Raw genomic sequence first — 21,458 nt, 5'->3', positions numbered from 1 at the left:
CTGTAGTGTGTCAGTAGGAAATATCAGTTCACATTTCCAAACATTAATTTAGCCATTAATTGTAATAATCCAGTGAGATTTTTGAGATCTGATCTGATCATCATCAGTCTGTCTGGAGTGACATGAAGAAACAGAACAAACTGAGACTAAATCCAGAAGAACTGTGTCTCCAAGACACTTCAAGAAACCTCCTGCAAAGCTCCTGAGAAACTCTGCTCAAGAGCACCGAGGACAAAAGCTGCTTTAAACACAAAGGATGCTCACAACAAATGTTGATTTAATTTAGATAATAGAAGTTAATTGATCAAGAAAATCTATTTATGACATTATTTTTGACAGTATCCTCATTTTACAGTATTTTTACACCAGTGCCTAAAACTTGTAACAGTATTTTTGCAGGAAGGTTTCTTGAAGCATCTTGGAGACGTTGCCACAGTTCTTCTTAATTTAGTCTGTGTGTATATATATATTTATGATGATGCTATACAGAAGGAAGCTGTCTATGTTGGCGGCACACTAGAACTCCGTTACTGTGGCTGTTGTGATCCTTCAGCCCCCGTCTGAACTTTGTTTATTGTAAATAATTGAGTTCCTGTAAAGCAGGCAGTCTCTGGTCAACGCGTTTGTGTTTATTTACGATGGTGCCAACTTTTTAAGTTGTCTTTCCTTCCTTTAGCACAGGAAGTGGTGGTTTCTGCAGTGAGCGCGATACTGTGTCACATTATCTCTGCGCTAAAGTCGGTCAAGCGCTGCAGACGTGCAGCAGTTGTTGTTGTGGAGAGTGAATTGTAATAATTCGATCGCTGATTGACTCAGAGCGTATCAAAAGTGTCAGTGAGGTTTTCAAAAGGACAGATCGACTTCAACGCAATGCAGTCTGAATTCTGACTGCTGTTAATACATTTAGATATTTATTGAGCATTAGAACCTTTTATGATTTTGTTGCTGAAGTTTTATAAAGCAGTAAGGCACTAAAAGTCGTGTTGGTTTTGTCACAGAAAAGGGTTAATTCACTTAATGACTTCGCACTTAATGATAATGTTTTAGAAAAGATACAGCAAAAATTGTGAAATATTATTAAAAATTGAAACAGCTGTTTTCTATGTGAATATCAGTTAAACTGTAATTTATTTCTGTGATCTGCAGCTGTATTTTCAGCATCATTACTGCAGTCTTCAGTGTCACATGATCTTCAGAAATCATAATAATATACTGATTTACTGATCAACAAACATTTCTGATTATTATCAATGTTGAACACAGTTGTGCTGCACAATATTTTTATGGAAACGGTCATACATTTTATTTTTCAGGATTCACAGATGAATAGAAAGTTCAAAAGAACAGCATTTATTTGAAATATAAATCTTTTCTAACATTATACATTTCTTTACTGACACTTTTAATCAGTTTAATGTGTCCTTGATGAATAAAAGTATTAATTTGTTTCAATAAAGATGGTCAAAAGTTCTAAATTCCAATCAGTTTTTTGATTCAGTGGGAGTTTCTACACGTTTCATCATCTGTTAAAACCTAAAAGTTGTATTTTGAATAGATGTTTCAGTGTATTCAGTGTACTTTTTAAATGATTTTTTAATATTGGTTCATGCAAACAACACGGGTGGAGCTTTATAAACATAATCATGTCGAATTTTTTTTAAAGGCTTAAGGCATTTGCTTTGAGTTTATTTGCATTTTGTTTGTCTAGAAAGTGTTTCTGTTTTATTAGTTCCCTGATTTATTTAAAGTGACAGTTCACCAAAGAATAAAAATGTTGTCAAGTTGTTCCAAACCTGTATGAGTTTATTTATAAAGAAGATATAGTGAAGAATGTTGCTAACCAAACAGTTGCTGGTAGTTTCAGTAGGTTTGGATCAACATGAGTATGAGTAAATGCTGACAGAATTGGGTGAACTGTCCCTTTAAGTGTTTAGATGTGATGAACAGCACTGGTTTAATTGGTTTTAAACTAGTTTGCTGGTCGTTCTCCCGCAGGCGACCCGTGTGAAGAGGCTTTACGCTGGCCGGATCGAAGCACTCTGCGGATCTGGATAGACTGACGGCCTGCCGCCGGAGAGCATGACGACAGACGTGGTGATCGTGAAGGAGGGATGGCTCCACAAGCGAGGTACGTTGGTGCTTTAGCGTGTATCGATCGGCTCTGATGGCGTGCTGAGCGTTAGCTTCAGAAAACAGAGGAAGAGTGATTTACATGAGAGAACAGAGCGGCTCAAGGCTTCCCTTCAGATCGCAGAAGCTCCAGTAAACAAGTCACTAAAGCCTCAAGAGTGCTGACAGAGTTCATGAAGAATCAAAGATTCGTTTGATCGCCTGAATCTGGAGTTTCCCTCAAAGACTTGGGACATTTTGAGCTTGTTTCTAAACTCCTACACAATCAGTTAAAGTCCACATGATCATAAATTCAACCTATTTACCGTACTCTTTGAATGCCTGTTACTGAGAATATTTCATAAGTGACGTTATTCAAAAAACTAAATAGTTTAAGATTAGTTAGTGCATTAGCTAACATGAACTAACAATGAGCAATATATTAAAAGCATTTATTATTTTTGTTAATGTTAGTAAAAATGTCACAGTGCATTCGTGCAACTTTATTGCATTTTAATAATGTGTTGCTAAATGTCAAAGTTGTAATAGTAATAATAATAAATAAGTTAATGATTAATACATTTATTAAAAATAATAAATTGGTAAAATTAATATAAAATTAATAATACAAATTATTTTAAATTAAATTGCAGTGTTATTATAGTTGACTAACAATGAGCAATATATATTTATAATTAGTTTTGTTCTTATGAATATAATTGTTCATGTTAATTCACAGTGCATTAATTAATTTTAGTTTAGACAACTGTATTGCATTTTAATAATGTATTACTAAATGTTAAAATACTCATAATAGTAATGCAGGAATAATAAGTAAATACATTTATAATAATTAATAGAATAAATATAAAAATGAATTATATAAATTACGTACAATTTTTTTGAAGTATAGTTCATTGCAGGGTTATTGCAGTTAACTAAAACTGAAACTAAAATGAAAACCATTAAAAAACATTTTCGTTACATGCAAAAAAATAAAAGTTACCTGAAATGAAATATAAAAAACTAAATATAACTAAATACATAAATACTATTTTAAAAAACAAATAAAAAACAACAAAATTACTTGAACTAAAATTAAAATGAAAACAGAAAATATAAAACTAAAAACTAATTCAAAATATTACTAAAAACTATAATAGTATCTCAATGATACTAAATAACACTGGTTCATTGTTAGTTTAACTTAACTAATGCAGCGCACTTATGGTAACAATTAAAAGCATATTGTAAACTGTTACCAATAAAATTATTTTTCATTAAAATTTGAATAACGTCAGCATCGTCATCTGCCATATAGAGACACTTTTTCACCATCCAATCATGTCCACATAAATAAAATAATTTATTTTTCTCATAGAATGTCCTGTTTCACTCTGAAATATGTCACATTAGTTTAGAAAAATGGGTTATGAGCCGTGTTTTCCATTGACCCAGGACGCTCCTTTAAACGACTGCTCTAGATTGATCAAACGCTCTTTGACTCTTTCTGTCCGCGCTCAGGATGCGTCTGTGTGTGTGTGTCTGTGTGTGTGTCTGTCTGTGTGTCTGTGTGTGTCTGTCTGTGTGTGTGTCTGTCTGTCTGTGTGTGTGTGTGTCTGTCTGTGTGTGTTTGTGTCTGTCTGTGTGTGTGTGTCTGTCTGTGTGTGTCTGTCTGTGTGTGTGTGTGTGTGTGTCTGTCTGTGTGTGTGTCTGTCTGTCTGTCTGTGTGTGTGTGTGTGTGTGTGTGTGTGTCTGTCTGTGTGTGTATGTATGTGTGTGTGTGTGTGTGTGTGTGTGTCTGTCTGTCTGTCTGTCTGTGTGTGTGTGTGTGTGTGTGTGTGTGTGTGTGTGTGTGTGTGTGTGTGACTGTGTGTGTGTGTGTGTGTGTGTGTGTGTCTGTCTGTGTGTGTGTGTGTGTGTGTGTCTGTCTGTCTGTGTGTGTGTGTGTGTGTCTGTCTGTGTGTGTGTGTGTGTGTGTGTGTCTGTCTGTCTGTGTATGTATGTGTGTCTGTCTGTCTGTCTGTGTGTGTGTGTGTGTCTGTGTGTGTGTGTGTGTGTGTGTGTGTCGGTCTGTGTGTGTGTCTGTCTTTGTGCCTGTGTGTCTGTCTGTCTGTGTGTGTGTCTGTCTGTGTGTGTGTGTGTGTGTGTGTGTCTGTTTGTCTGTGTGTGTGTGTCTGTGTGTGTGTCTGTCTGTGTGTGTGTCGGTCTGTGTGTGTGTCGGTCTGTGTGTGTGTCTGTCTTTGTGCCTGTGTGTCTGTGTGTGTGTGTGAACGTCCTGTCTGTGGTGACCAGCTGCATGTCACAGATGCGGTCGATTAGGGTTGTGTATTGTGATGGAAGCTGCCACAAATGCATGAGAGAGATTTACATGATCAGTTTCTTGTATCAGACTTTCTTGCACAGTTTGCTTTTGTCCAGTATGGTGTCTCATAGACGCGGCCGCACTGAGAAAATACTTATTTAGATGATTATTTAGCATCCTCATTCATCGACCTGTAGAAAATTATATCAATGTCGGTATTAAATGAAAATTCATCATATTTACTTTTTAATGCATGTTATTAGTTGATTCATGCATGCATCTGTTTAATTTTTTACTTAATTTTTTTACTTTTAATGAATAAAAATAAAAATAAATTTAAAATAAATAAAAAAATATTAAAAATGAAAATGTTCAAAATATTAAAAAATGTATATTTTTATTATCAATCTTTCAGTGAAACACTTGAGATGATCTGCTTCTTCATTCATTGAACTGTATGAAATTATATGAATGAAAACTAAAATTAAAAAAAAAGTTGGCATGAAATGAAAATTCACCATTTATTTTTTAATGCATGTTAATAGTCTTATTGTGAATGATTCATGCATGCATATGCTTTGTTTAATTAATTCATAATTAAATAAAATTAAAAGCAATTATTAAATTTTTTTAATCAAAACATTCAAGATTAAATATTTTAAAATATATTTTAATGATCAGTTTTCCAGTGAAACCATTTAATTTGCATGTAAATGAAATGAAATGAAAGATTGTAATCTTTCTTACATTCACGATCAGATCCACCTCTATTTTTAAGTGCCATGCCTACGTCTCAACATCCAATCAATAATTGATGCATAGAACCAAGTCCCGCCCTCCTTTTGTTTCTCAGATGTACGTCATAATACAAAAGAACAGATCTGCCGCTACTTCAGATTCACTGTGAATATTAATACAAGGACTATTGTGAGAATACACATTGCAGTGTGAACATGATTGTATTGTCTTGAATGTGTTGCATCTGGAATATTAATGTGCTGTTGACTAGTTGAACTTCATGGTAGCTGTTTGTGTTATGGTTAGTTTAGTTTAGTATTTCTGTGCATGCATGTTGAATGAAGTCGTATCACATGCACGCTGCTAACCAGAGCTGCTGTTTAGAGACACAAACGGTGGCGTGTGTGATGGTTTTAGCAGAAGATCCACTCTGCTGCGACGTCAGACGGCCGTCTGGTTAACCAGAACAGGAAACAGGGTGAAGGGGAAGGACCGTTATTTAGATCTCAGCGGCTGATACAGAAATATGTGAATGGAGGGTCTGCAGGGACGGGAAGTGTGTTTCCACTAGAAATAATGCCTGGCTCTTTGACTTTTCCTCCACTTAGAGTTATATGGTGCACATACTTATTTAAAAGTGAAATCAACAGCTGATTGATCGTTTATTCAGTAGATGTTTGTTTGATGTGTCTGTTTTCAAATCTGAAGAGCTTACCATGAGTGCAGCAGTTGCAGTGATATTACGCAGCGCCTGAAAGTAGTCCCCGGCTATATCATAACTAGTTATCTAGCTGGGACTACTTTCAGGTGCTGCGTAATATCACTGCGACTGCTGCACTCATGGTACGGCAGCAAAGTTCCTTGATTATTACGCCGGAATGAGAGTATAGTTCCTAGCCATATCGGTTTAGAAAATCGCAACTTTTTATTTCCGATCGGTCTTAGTACACCATGTAACTACAGAAGAGTCCAGCTTTAAATAGGAAAATTGGCAAAACTCTTTGGTCATTTTTGATGACCAAATGCTAATGGTCTAATCCGATTCAATGATCTATGCTAAGCTAAGCTAAAAGTGCTACCGCCAGACCCAGAGATCGGCACATGTGAGCGTAAAGACATTTTAAAATGTCTTAAAAGATTTCTATTTCAAATAAATGCAGTTCTTTTGAACTTTCTATTCATCTGTGAATCCTGAAAAATAAATTTATCATGGTTTCCACAAAAATATTGTGCAGCACAACTGTTTTCAACATTGATAATAATCAGAAATGTTGGTTGAGCAGTAAATCAGTATATTATTATGATTTCTGAAGATCATGTGACACTGAAGACTGGAGTAATGATGCTGAAAATACAGCTTTGATCACAGAAATAAATTACAGTTTAACACATATTCACATAGAAAACAGCTGTTTTAAATCATAATAATATTTCACATTTTTACTGTTTTTCCTGTATTTTTAATGCAATAAATGCAGGCTCGGTGAGCAGAAGAGGCTTCTTTCAAAAACATTAGTTTGAAGCATTTTACTTTACTTACTTTACTTTACTTTAAGTTTGAATGGTAGTGGAAAGTGTAAATCTTTTTTGTTAATTTATTTCCAGATTTATTTGGTATAGTTTCATTCTGAAGTCCTTGCGCACACACACACATCTCCCCGTCTCTCTCCCGTCAGGAGTGTTTGGCCGGTCAGCTGTCAGAGCGCCAGCAGCTGTGTCCAGTGAAATGTCACCGGGACTGTCCGTGTGTTTTGATTGGACGGCATCCGTCCCCCTCGGCCAGAGCAAAAGGCTTCTGGTGGACGGGTGAAGATGTCACGTCACTGTCAGCTCACCTTTGCCACCGTCTGCCATCATACAGACGGTTTGTTTAGTGTGTTTGACCCGTCTCGATGCCCACTGTCCAGAGACAACACACGCTCTAAGTTTAATACAACGGTGTGGAATCTGACAGCGTCCGTCCAGCTCGAGATGCTGGAAGAATGTGAGTGCTTGTCTGTAGATTTGAGCTCTTCTAGACTCATGAACATACAGACTATTCACTGCAAAAAGTCTTTCTGTCTTGTTTTCCAGTAAACATTCTTAAATCAAGATACATTAACTTAAGATGCAAAATGATGTAAGATAAGATGCTTTCTGTGAAATAAAGAGAGCTTATGCTTAAAACAAGAATAAATATCTGCCAGTGGGGACAGAAAAATCAACTTGTTTTCTCTTTCTTATCCCATTGGCAGATAATTGTTGTTGTTTTAAAGGAATAGTTCACCCAAAAATGAAAATGTGCTGAAATGTGCTCATCCTCAGGCTATCTAAGATTAGGATGAGTTTGTTTCTTCATCAGGTTTGGAGAAATGTGTCTCTGCATCAGTGTCTCAGCAATGGATGCTCTGTTATTTTGATGTGAGAGACAAAAGAAGATGGACTTTTTCACTGGAGGAAGCGTTATTATGGACTCGTATTTTAGTTAAAAACATCTTAATGAGGGATTAGTTTCAGCTTGTGTCTTCTCCAGATGTTAACTGATGGACTGGACTGGTGTGGATTATTGTGATGTTTTTATCAGCTGTTTGGACTCTCATTCTGACGGCACCCATTCACTGCAGAGCATCCATTGCTGAGACACTGATGCAGAGACACATTTCTACAAACCTGATGAAGAAACAAACTCATCCTGATCTCGGACGACCTGAGTGTGAGGACATTTCAACACATTTTTGCATGATTCTTGATTTAAGAATGTTTAGATATTTGTACTGGAAAACAAGACAAAAATGGCGGAATTAGTTCTTAAGTTCTTCATTAGTACTTAATTATAGTGGATGAACTATTCTGTGAATTAAACTATTCCTTTAATGCATATTCCTGTAGCTCGAATAGCAATGCCAAGGTCATGGGATTGATCCCCAGGGAATGCAAAAACTGATCAAATCCACCTAATAAGTGCATGAATGTAAATGCCATTAGAGAGGCTGGAACTACTAAAAACAGAGAAGATGCCTTTTTGTTGGATGTTGATCACCAGTAGTATCTTGATTTTGTTATTGGAGTATAATGACAGATTTCTGAAGCGTGAGGGTTTTTATCTCTGTGATGGTTCCTCAGTGAATCCAGGTCAATGTGCTCTTGTCTATAAATATAGTTTAACAGCAGCAGCCGAGGGATTTCTTCCGTGTTATAAAGAGGATTCAAAGTTTGTTATAGTTGGCATTCAGTTCTCCAGCTACGGAGAAGGTCACATTCTAGATCTGAGAACGATCTGGTGCTTTTGTTTCCTTCATTAAAACATTATTAGCCTCCTGATTCTGCATTGATGTGCTCGTGTGCTGGAAACTGACATTTCTTTGTTCCTCTTTTTCTTTGTCACTGTTTTTTATCCACATCTCTGTTTAAATTGATTCATGTTCCTGCTCTTACTGTGAATGACTCAGCAGTGATGGTCTTTCATAAAAATAATGGCTTAAGTTTCTTATTTCTTCCAATATTTTGCTTCCAACATGTATTAAGAAATGAATACATGTCTGTTTGTGTTTCATAGTGTTTGTAAGTGCAAGTGAAGGTCTCTCTTGTGTTTTCCGAGGTTCTGTATAGGTCTGTTTTGTCTGCCAGAGCTCAGCAGTTTGAGATCTTCTCTCTGTGTTTCAGCATGTGGAGGGGATTGACGTCATACATTCGTCTGATTCATTCCAACTAACCTAAAGAGGTTATGTTTTACAAAGCCAAAAATGTACTGTTTTGCTGCCAAGTGAGAACATCATGAAACATCAAAGCAGCAGCCAAAGAACATCGGGGCCAAGAGCCCAGTGAAGGCCTGATTCATGAGCTCAACTCTCCATTGTTTGAGCTGTGTCTGCTGTAAAGAAACGTCCCCTCGTTAGACTAATGAAGGGCAAATCAGCTAGAACCGAGGGAAGTGAATCTATTACATATTTACTGGATGAAGGTACTTTATGAATTTCTTTTGTCCAAAAATCAAAGAAATAAAAAGAAAAAAAATAGACATTTACATTTTCTGAACAAATGTTGTTGCTAGAATGTTGATGAATGAGCTTTTGACAAGTGATGCTGTGTGGTTGCTATGGTGTTGCTGTGATACTAGAGTGTTTTGAGTGGTTGTCTGGGTGTTGCTATGATACTAGAGAGTTGTGAGTGGTTGCCATGTGGTTGCTATAATGCTAGACTGTTCTGAGTGGTTGCCAGGGTGTTGCTATGTGGTTGCTATGATGCAAGAATGTTGTGAGCGGTTGCCAGTGTGTTGCTATAATGCTGGATTTTTGGAAGTGGTTGCCAGGGTGTTGCTATGTGGTTGCTAGGATGATGCTAAAGTGTTGAGTGGTTGCCAGGGTGTTGCTATGTGGTTGCTAGGATGATGCTAGAGTTCTGTGAGTGGTTGTCAGGGTGTTGTTATGTGCTTGCTATGATAATGCTAAAGTGTTGAGAGTGGTTGCCAGGGTGTTGCCATGTAGTGGTTATAATTCTAGAGTGTTGAGTGGTTGCCAGGGTGTTGCTATGTGGTTGCTATGATGCTAGAATGTTCTGAGTGGTTGCCTGGGTGTTACTATGATGCTAAAGTGTTGGGTGGTTTCCAGGGTGTTGTATGCTGTTGCTATGATGCTAGAATGTTGTGAGTAGTTGTCAGGGTGTTGCTATGTGGTTGCTATGATGCTAGACTGTTCTGAGTGGTTGCCTGGGTTTTACTATAATGCTAAAGTGTTGTGTGGTTGCCAGGGTGTTCTATGCGGTTGCTATGATGCTAGAATTTTGGGAGTGGTTGCCAGGATGTTGCTATGTGGTTGCTAGGATGATGCTAGAGTGTTGTGAGTGGTTGCCAGGGTGTTGCTATGTGGTTGCTAGGATGATGCTAGAGTGTTGTGAGTGGTTGCCAGGAGTATTTATGCCATTGCTAAGGTTTTCTGATTGTTTTTTTTATCTGATTTTTTTGTTGTTGTGTAGTTTAAATGTTTTGTGCAATGATTACAGCTGGTGGAAATGGTGCATCTGATTACACTCTCCTCAAACAACACACATGATTTGAGGAATCCTTCACGTCTGGAGCGCAAACGCTGCACATACACACTCCGCTTTAATGCAGTGTCTCAGAAGCACAGTTGTGTGTTTCAGATGTTTGCTGTATAAAGACGGGTTGCTGGTGTGATTAGCGAGCACTGGGCGTCAGTGGTGGTCTCGTCTGGGTGTGTCTGTGGCTGTTGTTTGTGTGTCTGTGAATGTGGGTGTGGCCACTCACAAAACTCGCATCTCAGTCTCTAAGTTTGACACTGACACGTGTTATCTCTACCATAGCTCTTCCTTTCTTTCAAATGTGTCTCTTTTCTAGCTTTCTCTTTTAGTTATGAATGTTTTGTTTAGTGTATGTGTTCTGTGTTTTTAGGTATCCTGCTTTACTGCCAACATAGTTTTTGTACACCGTTAATTTACCTTGATTGGAAGGGATTCATATCATTTTTGTTCTTAGTATTTAAAGATATCACTAAAAGAACCTGCTGAACACTAATTGGCTCATTTTAGCTTCAGGCGACACTGTCATGGATCGTGTTGCACACAGACAGTTTCATTGACCGGCTTCTACTCAATCTCCTAGAATCAGTGTGCACTGGTTTATATCAGTCATCATGTTTATACTTGATACAATGAGCACTTCTAGGGGTATGGATAAAGTTGTATATCACAATATGAGTCATTTATTTTCACACTAACTGTATATTTATATATACACTACTGTCAAGGTTCAAGAGCTTGGGTTGGTAAGATTTTGTTAATGTTTTGGGGAAAAAGTGTCTTATGTTTAGCATGTTTGCATTTGTTTGATCAAAAATACAGTAAAAATGGTCAAATATTATTACAATTTCAAACAGCTGTTTTCTATGTGAATATGTGTTAAACTGTAATTTATTTCTGTGATCAAAGCAATCATTACTCCAGTCTTCAGTGTCACATGATCCTTCAGAAATCATTCTAATATACTGATTTGCTCAAGAAACATTAATATTTTTGTGGAAACCGTGATACATTTTATTTTTCAGGATACTTTGAGGAATCAAAAGTTCAATAGAACGGCATATATTTGTGATAGAAATCTTTTGTAACTCTTCAAATGTCTTTACTCTCAATTTTGATCAATTTAATGTGTCCTTGATGAATAAAAGTATTAATTAATTTCTTAAAAGAAAAATGTTTCTGAGCCCAAACTTTTGAAGAAATGGAAATAAGCATGTTTTAGATTTGGCTACACACTCTTAAAAATAAACGTTCCGAATTGGTGTTTTAGCAGTGATGGCATAGAAAAACCATATGTGACCCTGGACCACAAAACCAGTCTTAAGGGTCATTTTCATCCGAAAGCTGAATAAATAGCTTTCCATTGATGTATGGTTTGTTATGATCGGACAATATTTGTCTGAGATACAACTATTTGGAAATCTGGAATCTGAGGGAGCAAAAAAAATCTAAATATTGAGAAAATCGACTTTAAAGTTGTTCAAATTAAGTTCTTAGCAATGCGTATTACTAATCAAAAATTAAGTTTTGATACATTTACGGTAGGAAATTTACTAAATATCTTCATGGAATATGATCTTTACTTAATATCCTAATGATTTTTGGCATAAAATAAAAATTTATAATTTTGACCCATACAATGTATTGTTGGCTATTGCAACAAATATACCTGTGTTACTGCTTTTGTGCTGCAGGGTCACATATTTAGTTGGCCAAAGAACCTTTCCGTGAACAGTTCCTAAAAGAACCATTTTGAAGAACATTTTAAAACCTTTTTCGACTATAAAGAATTTGCATTTGAAGAGTTCCATGGATGGTCAAGGTTCTTCACAGAACCATTGATGCCACTAAAGAACCTTAATTTTTAAGAGTGTGCTCTCTTTTTATTGTGACTTTCTGTAGCTCGTTACTGCTAGACATGTTTATAAAATAGCTGGTTTCTCATTTGACGGCCCTCTGATGATGTTTCCCATGTCTCCAGCGCGACACGCATCTCCTCTCCTCTCCTCTGACTCTATTCATCACTGTCCAAACGTGACAGCTGAGCCGAGCCGTGAGCGCCGGTGCTCTGGCTGGAAGGGGCAGCGGCAGATCAGGGCTCCCCGGGTGGAGCGCGCTCTGTCTGCTGTCTGGAGGCCAGCAGGTCCCTGTGCTGCGGGTAATGGCAGACAGGCTCCTGCTAAATGTGCTGGAGAGATGTAAATTGCCAGAGTGCAGCTGTCAGAAGGGAGGGCGAGCGTGTGTGTGTGGGGGTCCGCTTCTGTCTGCGTATCTGCCGCAGCGGCGCACCCGCTGTGTGCTTACTTTTCTGTGCCCAAACCTCCTGCTCTGCAATTGTGCTTCACGTCCGGCCCATTTTTCTGCTGTTCGATCTGCCTTCGTCTTCTGTTCATTCTCTCTGTGTTTCTCCTCTTCCTCCACGCGTCTGCCGGCATGTTTCTGATCGCGGTGTTCTCACCCGGCTCTGACATCCATCATGAGCTGAGATCTTCAGCTGTTAAAGTTGCTGTTGCTCCAGAATGTGTTTGTCAAGTGGGCGAGAGGACCGATTCTTTGTATTTAGATGAGTAAACTTATACAAGTAAAAAAAAAAAGGTTTCAAAAATCCTACACAATCACACAAAGGTTGTTTGATTCAAGTGTCGCAGATTAATGTTACCCTAACATCACAGGAAATGTTGCAATGAAATGCTGAAACTAGATTTTTGGATGCTTGCATTTTTAGAACCTGAAGTTTTTAGAAGCTTCGATTTTTACAAACTAAAATATTTAGAACCATATATTTTAGGAATTTTTAATATCTGAAATTTTTAGAAGCATAGATATTTAGAACCCTATATACAGTGCCCTCCAAAAGTATTGGAACAGTAAAGACAAAATTGCTCTGTTGGCTGTGGAGTCAAGACATTTACAAATATGATTAAAAGATGAATATGATTTATTATTGGGTGATTCAACACACAGATGTTTTATCAGCTAAGAAGATCAGCACTTTTAGAGTTCATCCCTCTATCTGATGTGAGCATAAGTATTGGAGCAGTTTCCTCTCAGGTCTTTCTAAGTGATCAGCTGTGTCCTGTTGCATTCATTCTTCAGATATTAAAAGCAGGGAATGTGTCATATCAGTTATATCCATTACTTCTGCATTCGATGATGACACACAAACCAGGATGAAGATGAGGGCGCTGACTTTGAGAGAAAAGCAAGCAATTTGGATGCTAAAAGAAAAGAGGAAGTCAGTTAGAGCTCAAGCAAAAACAAAGGGCATGAAGAAATCAAGAGTTTGGAAACCACCAGCGACACCAGCAACCAACAACGACCTGATCAGCTGAGAAAACAACAGTAGTTGATGACAGACAAATCATAAAAGCTGTGAAAATGAATCCTAAAAGACATTTTATTATTTAATAATAAAATATGACATTCTGTAGTTTTGTCTCATATTCATCTTTTAATCATATTTGCAAATGTCTTGACTCCACAGCCAACAGAGCAATTTTGTCTTTACTGTTGCAATACTTTTGGAGGGGACTGTAGAACCTTACATTATTAGAATTTTGACATTATAACCTGACATTATTAGATTTTGAACCTTAGATTTTAGAACTTTACATTTTTAAAACCTTAAATTTTTAGAAGTTTAGATTTTTGGAACTTTATATTTTAGAACCTTGGATTTATAGAACTTTAGATTTTTATAAACTTAAATTTTTAGAACCATACATTTTAGGAGTTTAGATTTTTAATATCTGAAATTTTTAGAAGCTTATATTTAGAACCCTATATAATTTAGAACCTTGGATTTTAAGAAACTGAAATTTTTAGAACCTTAAATTTTTGAACCTTAGTTTTTTTGTTTATTTTTTTTTACAGAACTACAGGTCTTCCTAGTCTAGTTGTTTAATAACCCTGGCATTGTATATTACAAATATAATTGGTTCTTTGATGAATTGCTTTTGTTCCTCTTTTGTAAGTCGCATAAATATAATGCATAAATATAAATGACTGGCTTCACGTCATTTCCAGGAGTCAGTGTGCTTGAGTTTATATCAGTCGTCTGGGGCTGTTTATAAAATAGAGCTACAGTGAGCGTTTGCTGAAGAGCTAGTCACTAGTATGAGAGGTTCAACCCAGACAGTCTCTTCCTTTCTGATTAGACAGAATAAACTCAAAAGTTTACTTAAAAAAAACAAAAACAATATGTGCTTGCAGATAATGCTCATCTTGTGCATGCACAATTTTTTGTGCACATATCAGGAGTTTAGTTTAGTTTGTGCAAATACATTTGTTTACTGCTGTGAGTGAAGAATGAAGTAAACAATGATTCGATCTGTATCTTATATTTTGATAGTGTCTATAGGCTACTGTTAAACACAGTATCACATGGATGGGAATATGCTTATGGAAATTATATGCAGATGAGGTTATGCATAGCCAAATGAGCTCCATATATGGTTATTTTGGGGGATGATGTGTAGAGGCATATATGCATATCTTCCACTAAAGGCAATGTAGTGCAGATTCTTGCATACGTACAGTTTTATAAATCAGAAAACCATTGTGCTTATGGAAAATCTGCCTTTTGTGCATACACAGACTTTTAGGATGAAATCTATGCAAAGTTGTACACATAAGGCCCCAGATGTTAGTCAAAAGTCTGGGCTTGCAGGATTTTTAGAATCGCTATGCTATTACTCTTGATTTTATTTGCCGAAAATGACCTTTAAAAGTTGCATTGTTTAGCATCTGTGCCTTTTCACAACATTTTTTAAAAATAGCTGTTGATTATTTAATAGATAATCACAATTTAGTTTGACAGCAGACTTGCCTCATTCACATAAAGCATCAATACCAGACTTTTCTGGCAGTTTTATGACTTCTTAAACTGCTAAATTTCCAGTGCTGATTTGCAGTCATTTATTTCATGGTCTTTATTTCAGATGATCATAATGTGATAATATTGCACATAAACATGTGATACTAGAAAACAAAAGGAAGTTCAAAATCAAGATCCAGTAAGAAATAAAAGATTTTACTGAAGATTTTCATATAAAGTGACAACAAGGTTCAACTGTCACTGAATTATTTGAAGAAACTTTTTGGTCACTTTTGTCACTTCATATAAAAAAAAAAAAAATGAAATAATATTTTACTGAAGATTATTATTTTTTGTCACGTCAGTAAAATATTTTGATCTTTGATTTTATTGTCATTTTTTGTCACTTTATATGCAAATCTTCTGTAAAATATTTAATTTCTTCATAGACCTTTGACTTTTTTTACTTTTTTTCACTTTATATGCAAATCTTCAGTAAAATATTTAATTTCTTCATAGACCTTTGACTTTTTTTTACTTTTTTTCACTTTATATGCAAATCTTCAGTAAAATATTTTGTTTCCAAATAAATCTTTGACTTTTTTTTGTCATTGTTTTTAATCACTTTTGTACTTTTTTTCACTTTATATGCAAATCTTCAGTAAAATATTTGGATTTTTGCCTTTTTTTCACTTTATGTGAAAATCTTCAGTAAAATATTTAATTTCTTTGTAGATCTTCGGCTTTTTTTGTTCATTTTTGTCAGTTTTGTACTTGTCTCTACAAATCTAGAAGTACAATATTTTGTTTCCTAACAGATCATTCACTTTGACACAATCGTTGCGCAGATTCCTCTTTTGTTTTCTATTATGTGAATTGAATACTTGTGAATATAATATGTAGGTTTTGTAATCCCGAATGTTTTTCTTTGTTGTTAAACCCAGAACCATGAGCGCAGGTCTCAGTCTCACAACAATAACTGCGTTCTGTCGCGACTCATGCGAGCATCTGTACGGATCGCTGGAATTTTTGGTTCCTGTTTGTTTGTTTTCCTTGCGCGATCCCAGTAAACTAATCCATGGAGCGCTTGTTTACCGGAACGAAAAGGGGGGGAAGAATCTAGAACACAAAAAGCAGCGGAGGGGAAAAACTTCCCACAGTGTCTCTATGGTAATCAGCAGGTGCCTGTGGCCGGCGAGAAGAAGTGAAGCCTTTCTTACGAGCGTGAGAAAGAGCGGCCGAGCCCTCTCCTCCTCCCCCGCGCCTCCGTTTGCCCCCTTTTCTCTTGTACGGTGGCAAAACCCGCCCCAGCGGCAACAGTGGTGGCTGCCAAACGCTCCCTCTGATCCAGCTGCAATGAAAAACGCCACCAACAAAAGACGGGAAGAAAAGGAGAAAGGCAGGAGAAGATGGAGAAACTGCGGAAGAGTTTAAGCTGCTGCTTGGCAGTGCCAGGATGCCGAGACCAAACTCAGGAACGCACTTTGTTTTCATGAAGTGGGAATTTTTGCCTCCTGGAATTGATTTACAGGGGCATCTGTTACCTATATGAGGGCATATTTGTTTTCTAATCATATAAAATCACAGTTAATACCAAATTCTTTAATGTAAATGCTCTGGACAATATTGAACAATAGTGACCACTCACTTTATCAGCTGTCTTGGCTGAAGTATTTTTTTTGTCTTGCACAATTTATTTTTTATTTTATTTTATTTTGCACAAGAAACCACTTCATACTAAGCATTCAACAAAATGCATTAAGCCCTATGCTAGTTATGCACACAGGATATTATGCAATATTTTATGATATTTATTTTAGGTCTATATAGAGTTTAGCTTGTTTTGTGTATCTTGTATGATAGGCTTTTTGAGATATCTGTCAATGGTGTGTAAATTGACAACATATTTATATATATATATATATATATATATATAAAAATGTATCAGTATAGAGATAAAAACTAGCTAAGCATTCAACAAAACACATTTTATACATATATATATATATATATATATATATATGCGTTTTGTTGAATGATTAGCTAGTGGTGTGTGTAAAATTAGTTTTTTTGTTTTCTATGCACTTGTATTGTTCATTGTATTGCTATTTATTTGTTTGTTTCTAATATTGTTATACTACTTTATATTAGATATGTTATAAGATTATATTAGATGACAGAGAAAACGATGCCTCTGCATTTTAAACATGAAGGACATGTATGTCTCCGTCGGTGGCCTTTCTGCCCTGGGTCCTGGTTAGCGCTGGCCCCTGGGGCCGGGCCCCTCTGCTGGACCGCTGGCTCATTGATATGCAGAGGACGGCTCGACCCACAGCTGCAGGATCCCCGCTCCGAGGGGGAGGCCCAGGAAAAACCAACAAAAGAGCCTCTCCCCCCATTCCCGGTGTTCAGACACTTTAATTCCCTAAATCCTGCAGCTCTCCTCCTCTGCTTCCTTAAACACCTCCTTTCTCCTCTCAAACACTGCCTGTCACTGGCCTCAAAGTCTCCGGAAGTGTCAGGAACTCTTTCAGAAGCAAGAATTATTCAGACACCAGATCTAATTTTTTATATTTTGTTTGCTTCTGGGTGCAGGACACTACACTCTTAAAAATAAAGGTGCTTAAAAGCCTCTTCACAGCCATTTTTGGTTCCACAAAGAACCATTCAGTCAAAGGTTCTTTAAAGAACCATCTCTTTCTTACCTTTTTATAATCTGGTATTATCTAATTGTGTGCTTAAATTTAACATCTGACAGCTATTCAACCTAATTTATTACATACCTTTCTATCAAAGTTGTCTGACATTATCAAGATCAATTTGTTCTGACAGTTTAACTCTGAGTTCTTCTCCTATTTTATTGCCATTTTCTCAACCAATTACCATTTTCTAACAACATATTCTATATATATATATATTATAATAGTGCAGAATATTTAATGAATGTTAATTAAATGGGCCATTCTACAGAACTGGTCCAAAGTCAAAGTTGGAAACGTCTTAAACAATTTGTCTTTTTCCAAAATATGTGTATGCATGCAAATTGTATAATTTCCAAAGTACACATTTCTAGTAATTGTGCAGTTAATTCTCATATTGTATTTTCAGGAAGTTTTGGAATATTTGTCCTCTCCCAAAATTTGTCACTACCGAAACAGTAATAATAATTTAATTAGAAGGGTTATATTGACCTATTAAGATTTTGCTTACATCTACATTGTGTATATATATATATATATATATAATAAAAAAATTCTAAGGTTAATCAAAAACAATTATATTTTAAACATTATTTCAATTGTAATTTATGAGATTTGTAATATATTGAATCCAATTTTTCTTAGTAAAAGGCAAAAAGTTGATCATACTGATTTCAAAATTAAGGATTCATTAGTTTGAATATACATTGAATATCATAACATCTTGATAATCCAGTATACCTTTTTTTTGACAAAACATCCCATGTTTCGGTAGTGACTGCACATTTTTGGTACTGACAGTAATGCACTTTTTTTTTTTATAATATAATTTATATAGCATTTTCATGTTAATTTATAATAGTGTAGAATATTAAATGAATGTTAATTATATATATTATAAATAATATAACATTTTCAGGTTAAATTATAATATTGCTGAATATCAAATATTTCTTCTTACTACTATAATCATAATATCATTAATATTATATAATATATATATATATATATATATATATATATATATATATATATATATATATATATATAATTATAATATATAAAGTACAATATTTCTATATTGTTTTTTCCCCATCATTTTATATATGTACACTGCTGTTCCAAATTTTGGCATCAGTACAATTTTTTATGTTTTTTAAAGAAGTCTCTTCTGCTCATCAAGGCTGCATTTATTTGATTAAAAAAAACTGTAAAAATGTGAAATATTATTACAATTGAAAATAATTGTTTTCTATGTGAATATCTGTTAAAATGTAATTTATTTCTGTGATCAAAGCTGTATTTTCAGCATCATTACGGCAGTCTTCAGTGTCACATGATCTTCAGAAATCATAATAATATACTGACATTTCTGATTATTATCAATGTTGAAAACAGTTTTTACTGCTTAATATTTTTTTGGAACCTTTGATACTTTTTCCAGGATTCTTTGATGAATAAAAAGTTAAAAAGAACAGAGTTGTAGCATTGTTTAGCATTATACACTGTTAAAAAGTTTGGGGTCAGTATTTTTTTCCTTCCTTTTTTTTTTAAAGAAATTAATACTATTTATATAAATATACAGAGGTAATGTGACTGTGTCCATCTGATATGTTTAGCAAACAATGGTCTGTTTCTTCAGAATCTAGTTTGTTTAGATGTTCTCCGTTTACTGCCACAGAAAGACACACACACACACACACACACACTGCAGTAGCATCAGTCCGTCACAGGTAATGTGTGCGACAGCATCAGTACATGCAAAACTGCACGCGGAGCTGTGTGATTGTTCCTGGTTTGTGTCTGCGTCACTGATCTGAGCAAAACAAGAGGCACGTGTAAGAAAAGTAGAAGTGCTGAGTGTGAGAAAGAGGAAGAGCTGAGAGGAAAACACTCGAGTTTACAGGAGAAAATAGAGGTGACAGAGACGAGGAGATGGTCAGACGGATGTGGTGGCCATGGGGCGGTCACATGACACGAGAGTGTGTGTGTGTGTGTGTGTGTGTGAGAAACGCTGCACATTTGGTCTGACAGCAGCTGCGTTCCCACAATGCTTTAACGATAGTGGTTTTATATGCTTAAAAGATTTCTATTTCAAATAAATGCTGTTCTCATGAACTTTCTATTCATCTGTGAATCCTGAAAAATAAAATGTATCACGGTTTTCACAAAAATATTGTGCAGCACAACTGTGTTCAACATGGATAATAATCAGAAATGTTTCTTGAGCAGTAAATCAGTATATTATTATGATTTCTGAAGATCATGTGACTCTGAAGAAAAAATACAGCTGCAGATCACAGAAATAAATTACATTTTACTATATATTCACATAGAAAACAGCTGTTTTTACTCTATTATATATATATATGTGACCCCAAATTTTAAAATTGTTTTAATATAATGTACAATATGTGACGTCAGGATTTTATAACCATCTTTATTAAGTATTTCTCCAGAACCATAAAAAACATATATTTTTTCTCTTACATAAAAGCTTACATGAAGTGTATAACCCTCTGTCTTTTGGATTATGAAGATATTTTATATGCAAACAATTTTTGTGGCTGTGTAAATTTAAGTATACTTTAAAAAATATTTTTTTAGGCTTTGATTCATTGAACCCTAGTTTTTAAGACTCATCGTTTGCCAAGTGACACTGTATGTTTTTCTGTAAAAGATATGCGTTGAGAAAAGCGCTGCACAAATAAACATGCACTGAATGTTCAGATCTGACTTTTATTTATTGAGCTGAAGTTATAGCTGTTTGACTGAGAAACAGGAACTTGTGACAGACCAGACTTCTGTGTTCAGTGTTTGTTTATGGATGTTGTGTGCATGTGTCCGTCACGAATGAGCGGCCCGTGGCTGGCATGAAGACCTGGACTCTAGATGAATCTCTCACACACACACACACACACACACATCTGTCGGTGCCCGTCAGGCCTGCGCTGTCTGTCTGTCTGTTTGAGGCGCATTAGCAGGCGTGCTGCGGTCGATGCAGCGTCACACATAACAGCAGTAGTTTAGTGTTTCTGTGTGAAAGGTCCTGATGTCAGGCTGGACGTGTCAAGTGTTTTACGGTGACTCAGATGAGCACTTCTGGGTTTCTTCTGAATGATTGTGGTTTTGTGATGCTCACGTAACACTGATCTCTATCTTAAAACACACAACCCAGATACAACAATACCTTCATCATATTTTCTGATGCAATTCATATAATAGCATTCAAAAGTTTGGGGCTGGTATGATTTTTAACGTTTAAAATCTCATTTGCTCACAAAGGCTGTATTTACTTGACCGAAAATATAATGTTGTGAAATATTATCCTTAAAAAACAATATTATTAAATATTTTAATTAACTGTTTTCTATTTTATATACTATATACATTTTATAAATATTATTATATAAAATGTATTATTTTATATTAGATAATTTATGTTAATTTTGTACTATATTTGAATATTTATATTTATTATTTCTGTGATGTAAAGCTGAATTTAAAAATATTTATTATAATTTTACATTTTTATTTTTTTTATTTAGTTTTTAGGAAGTGTTTTATTTTAATTTGCTTTTATATTATTATATAAAATGTATTATATTTTATATTAGATAACTTATGTTAATTTTATATTATATAAGAATATTTATATTTATAATTTCCATGATGTAAAGTTGAATTTAAAAATATTATAATTTTACATTTTTATTTTTATTTCATTTTTTCATGATTTAGCTTTTAGGAAGTGTTTAATTTTAATTGGCTTTTATTT

At 35.3% G+C, this 21,458-nt stretch overlaps 1 protein-coding gene across 1 annotated transcript in view; it reads left to right on the top strand.

The window, feature by feature from the left end:
- Nucleotides 1-21,458, top strand: part of akt1 (v-akt murine thymoma viral oncogene homolog 1) — a 55,440-nt gene that overhangs the window by 3,067 nt on the left and 30,915 nt on the right. Inside the window, exon 2 of the mRNA XM_079386333.1 lies at nt 1,996-2,128. Coding sequence (XP_079242459.1) covers nt 2,080-2,128 — 49 coding nt within the window. The 5' untranslated portion in view covers nt 1,996-2,079. The remainder of the gene's footprint in view (nt 1-1,995; nt 2,129-21,458) is intronic.

Source organism: Barbus barbus, assembly GCF_936440315.1.
Source record: "Barbus barbus genome assembly, chromosome: 30".
In the NCBI taxonomy this organism is placed as follows: domain Eukaryota; kingdom Metazoa; phylum Chordata; class Actinopteri; order Cypriniformes; family Cyprinidae; genus Barbus; species Barbus barbus.
Note: the sequence above shows the minus strand (reverse complement) of the source record. Positions and strands in the feature narration are given on the sequence as shown.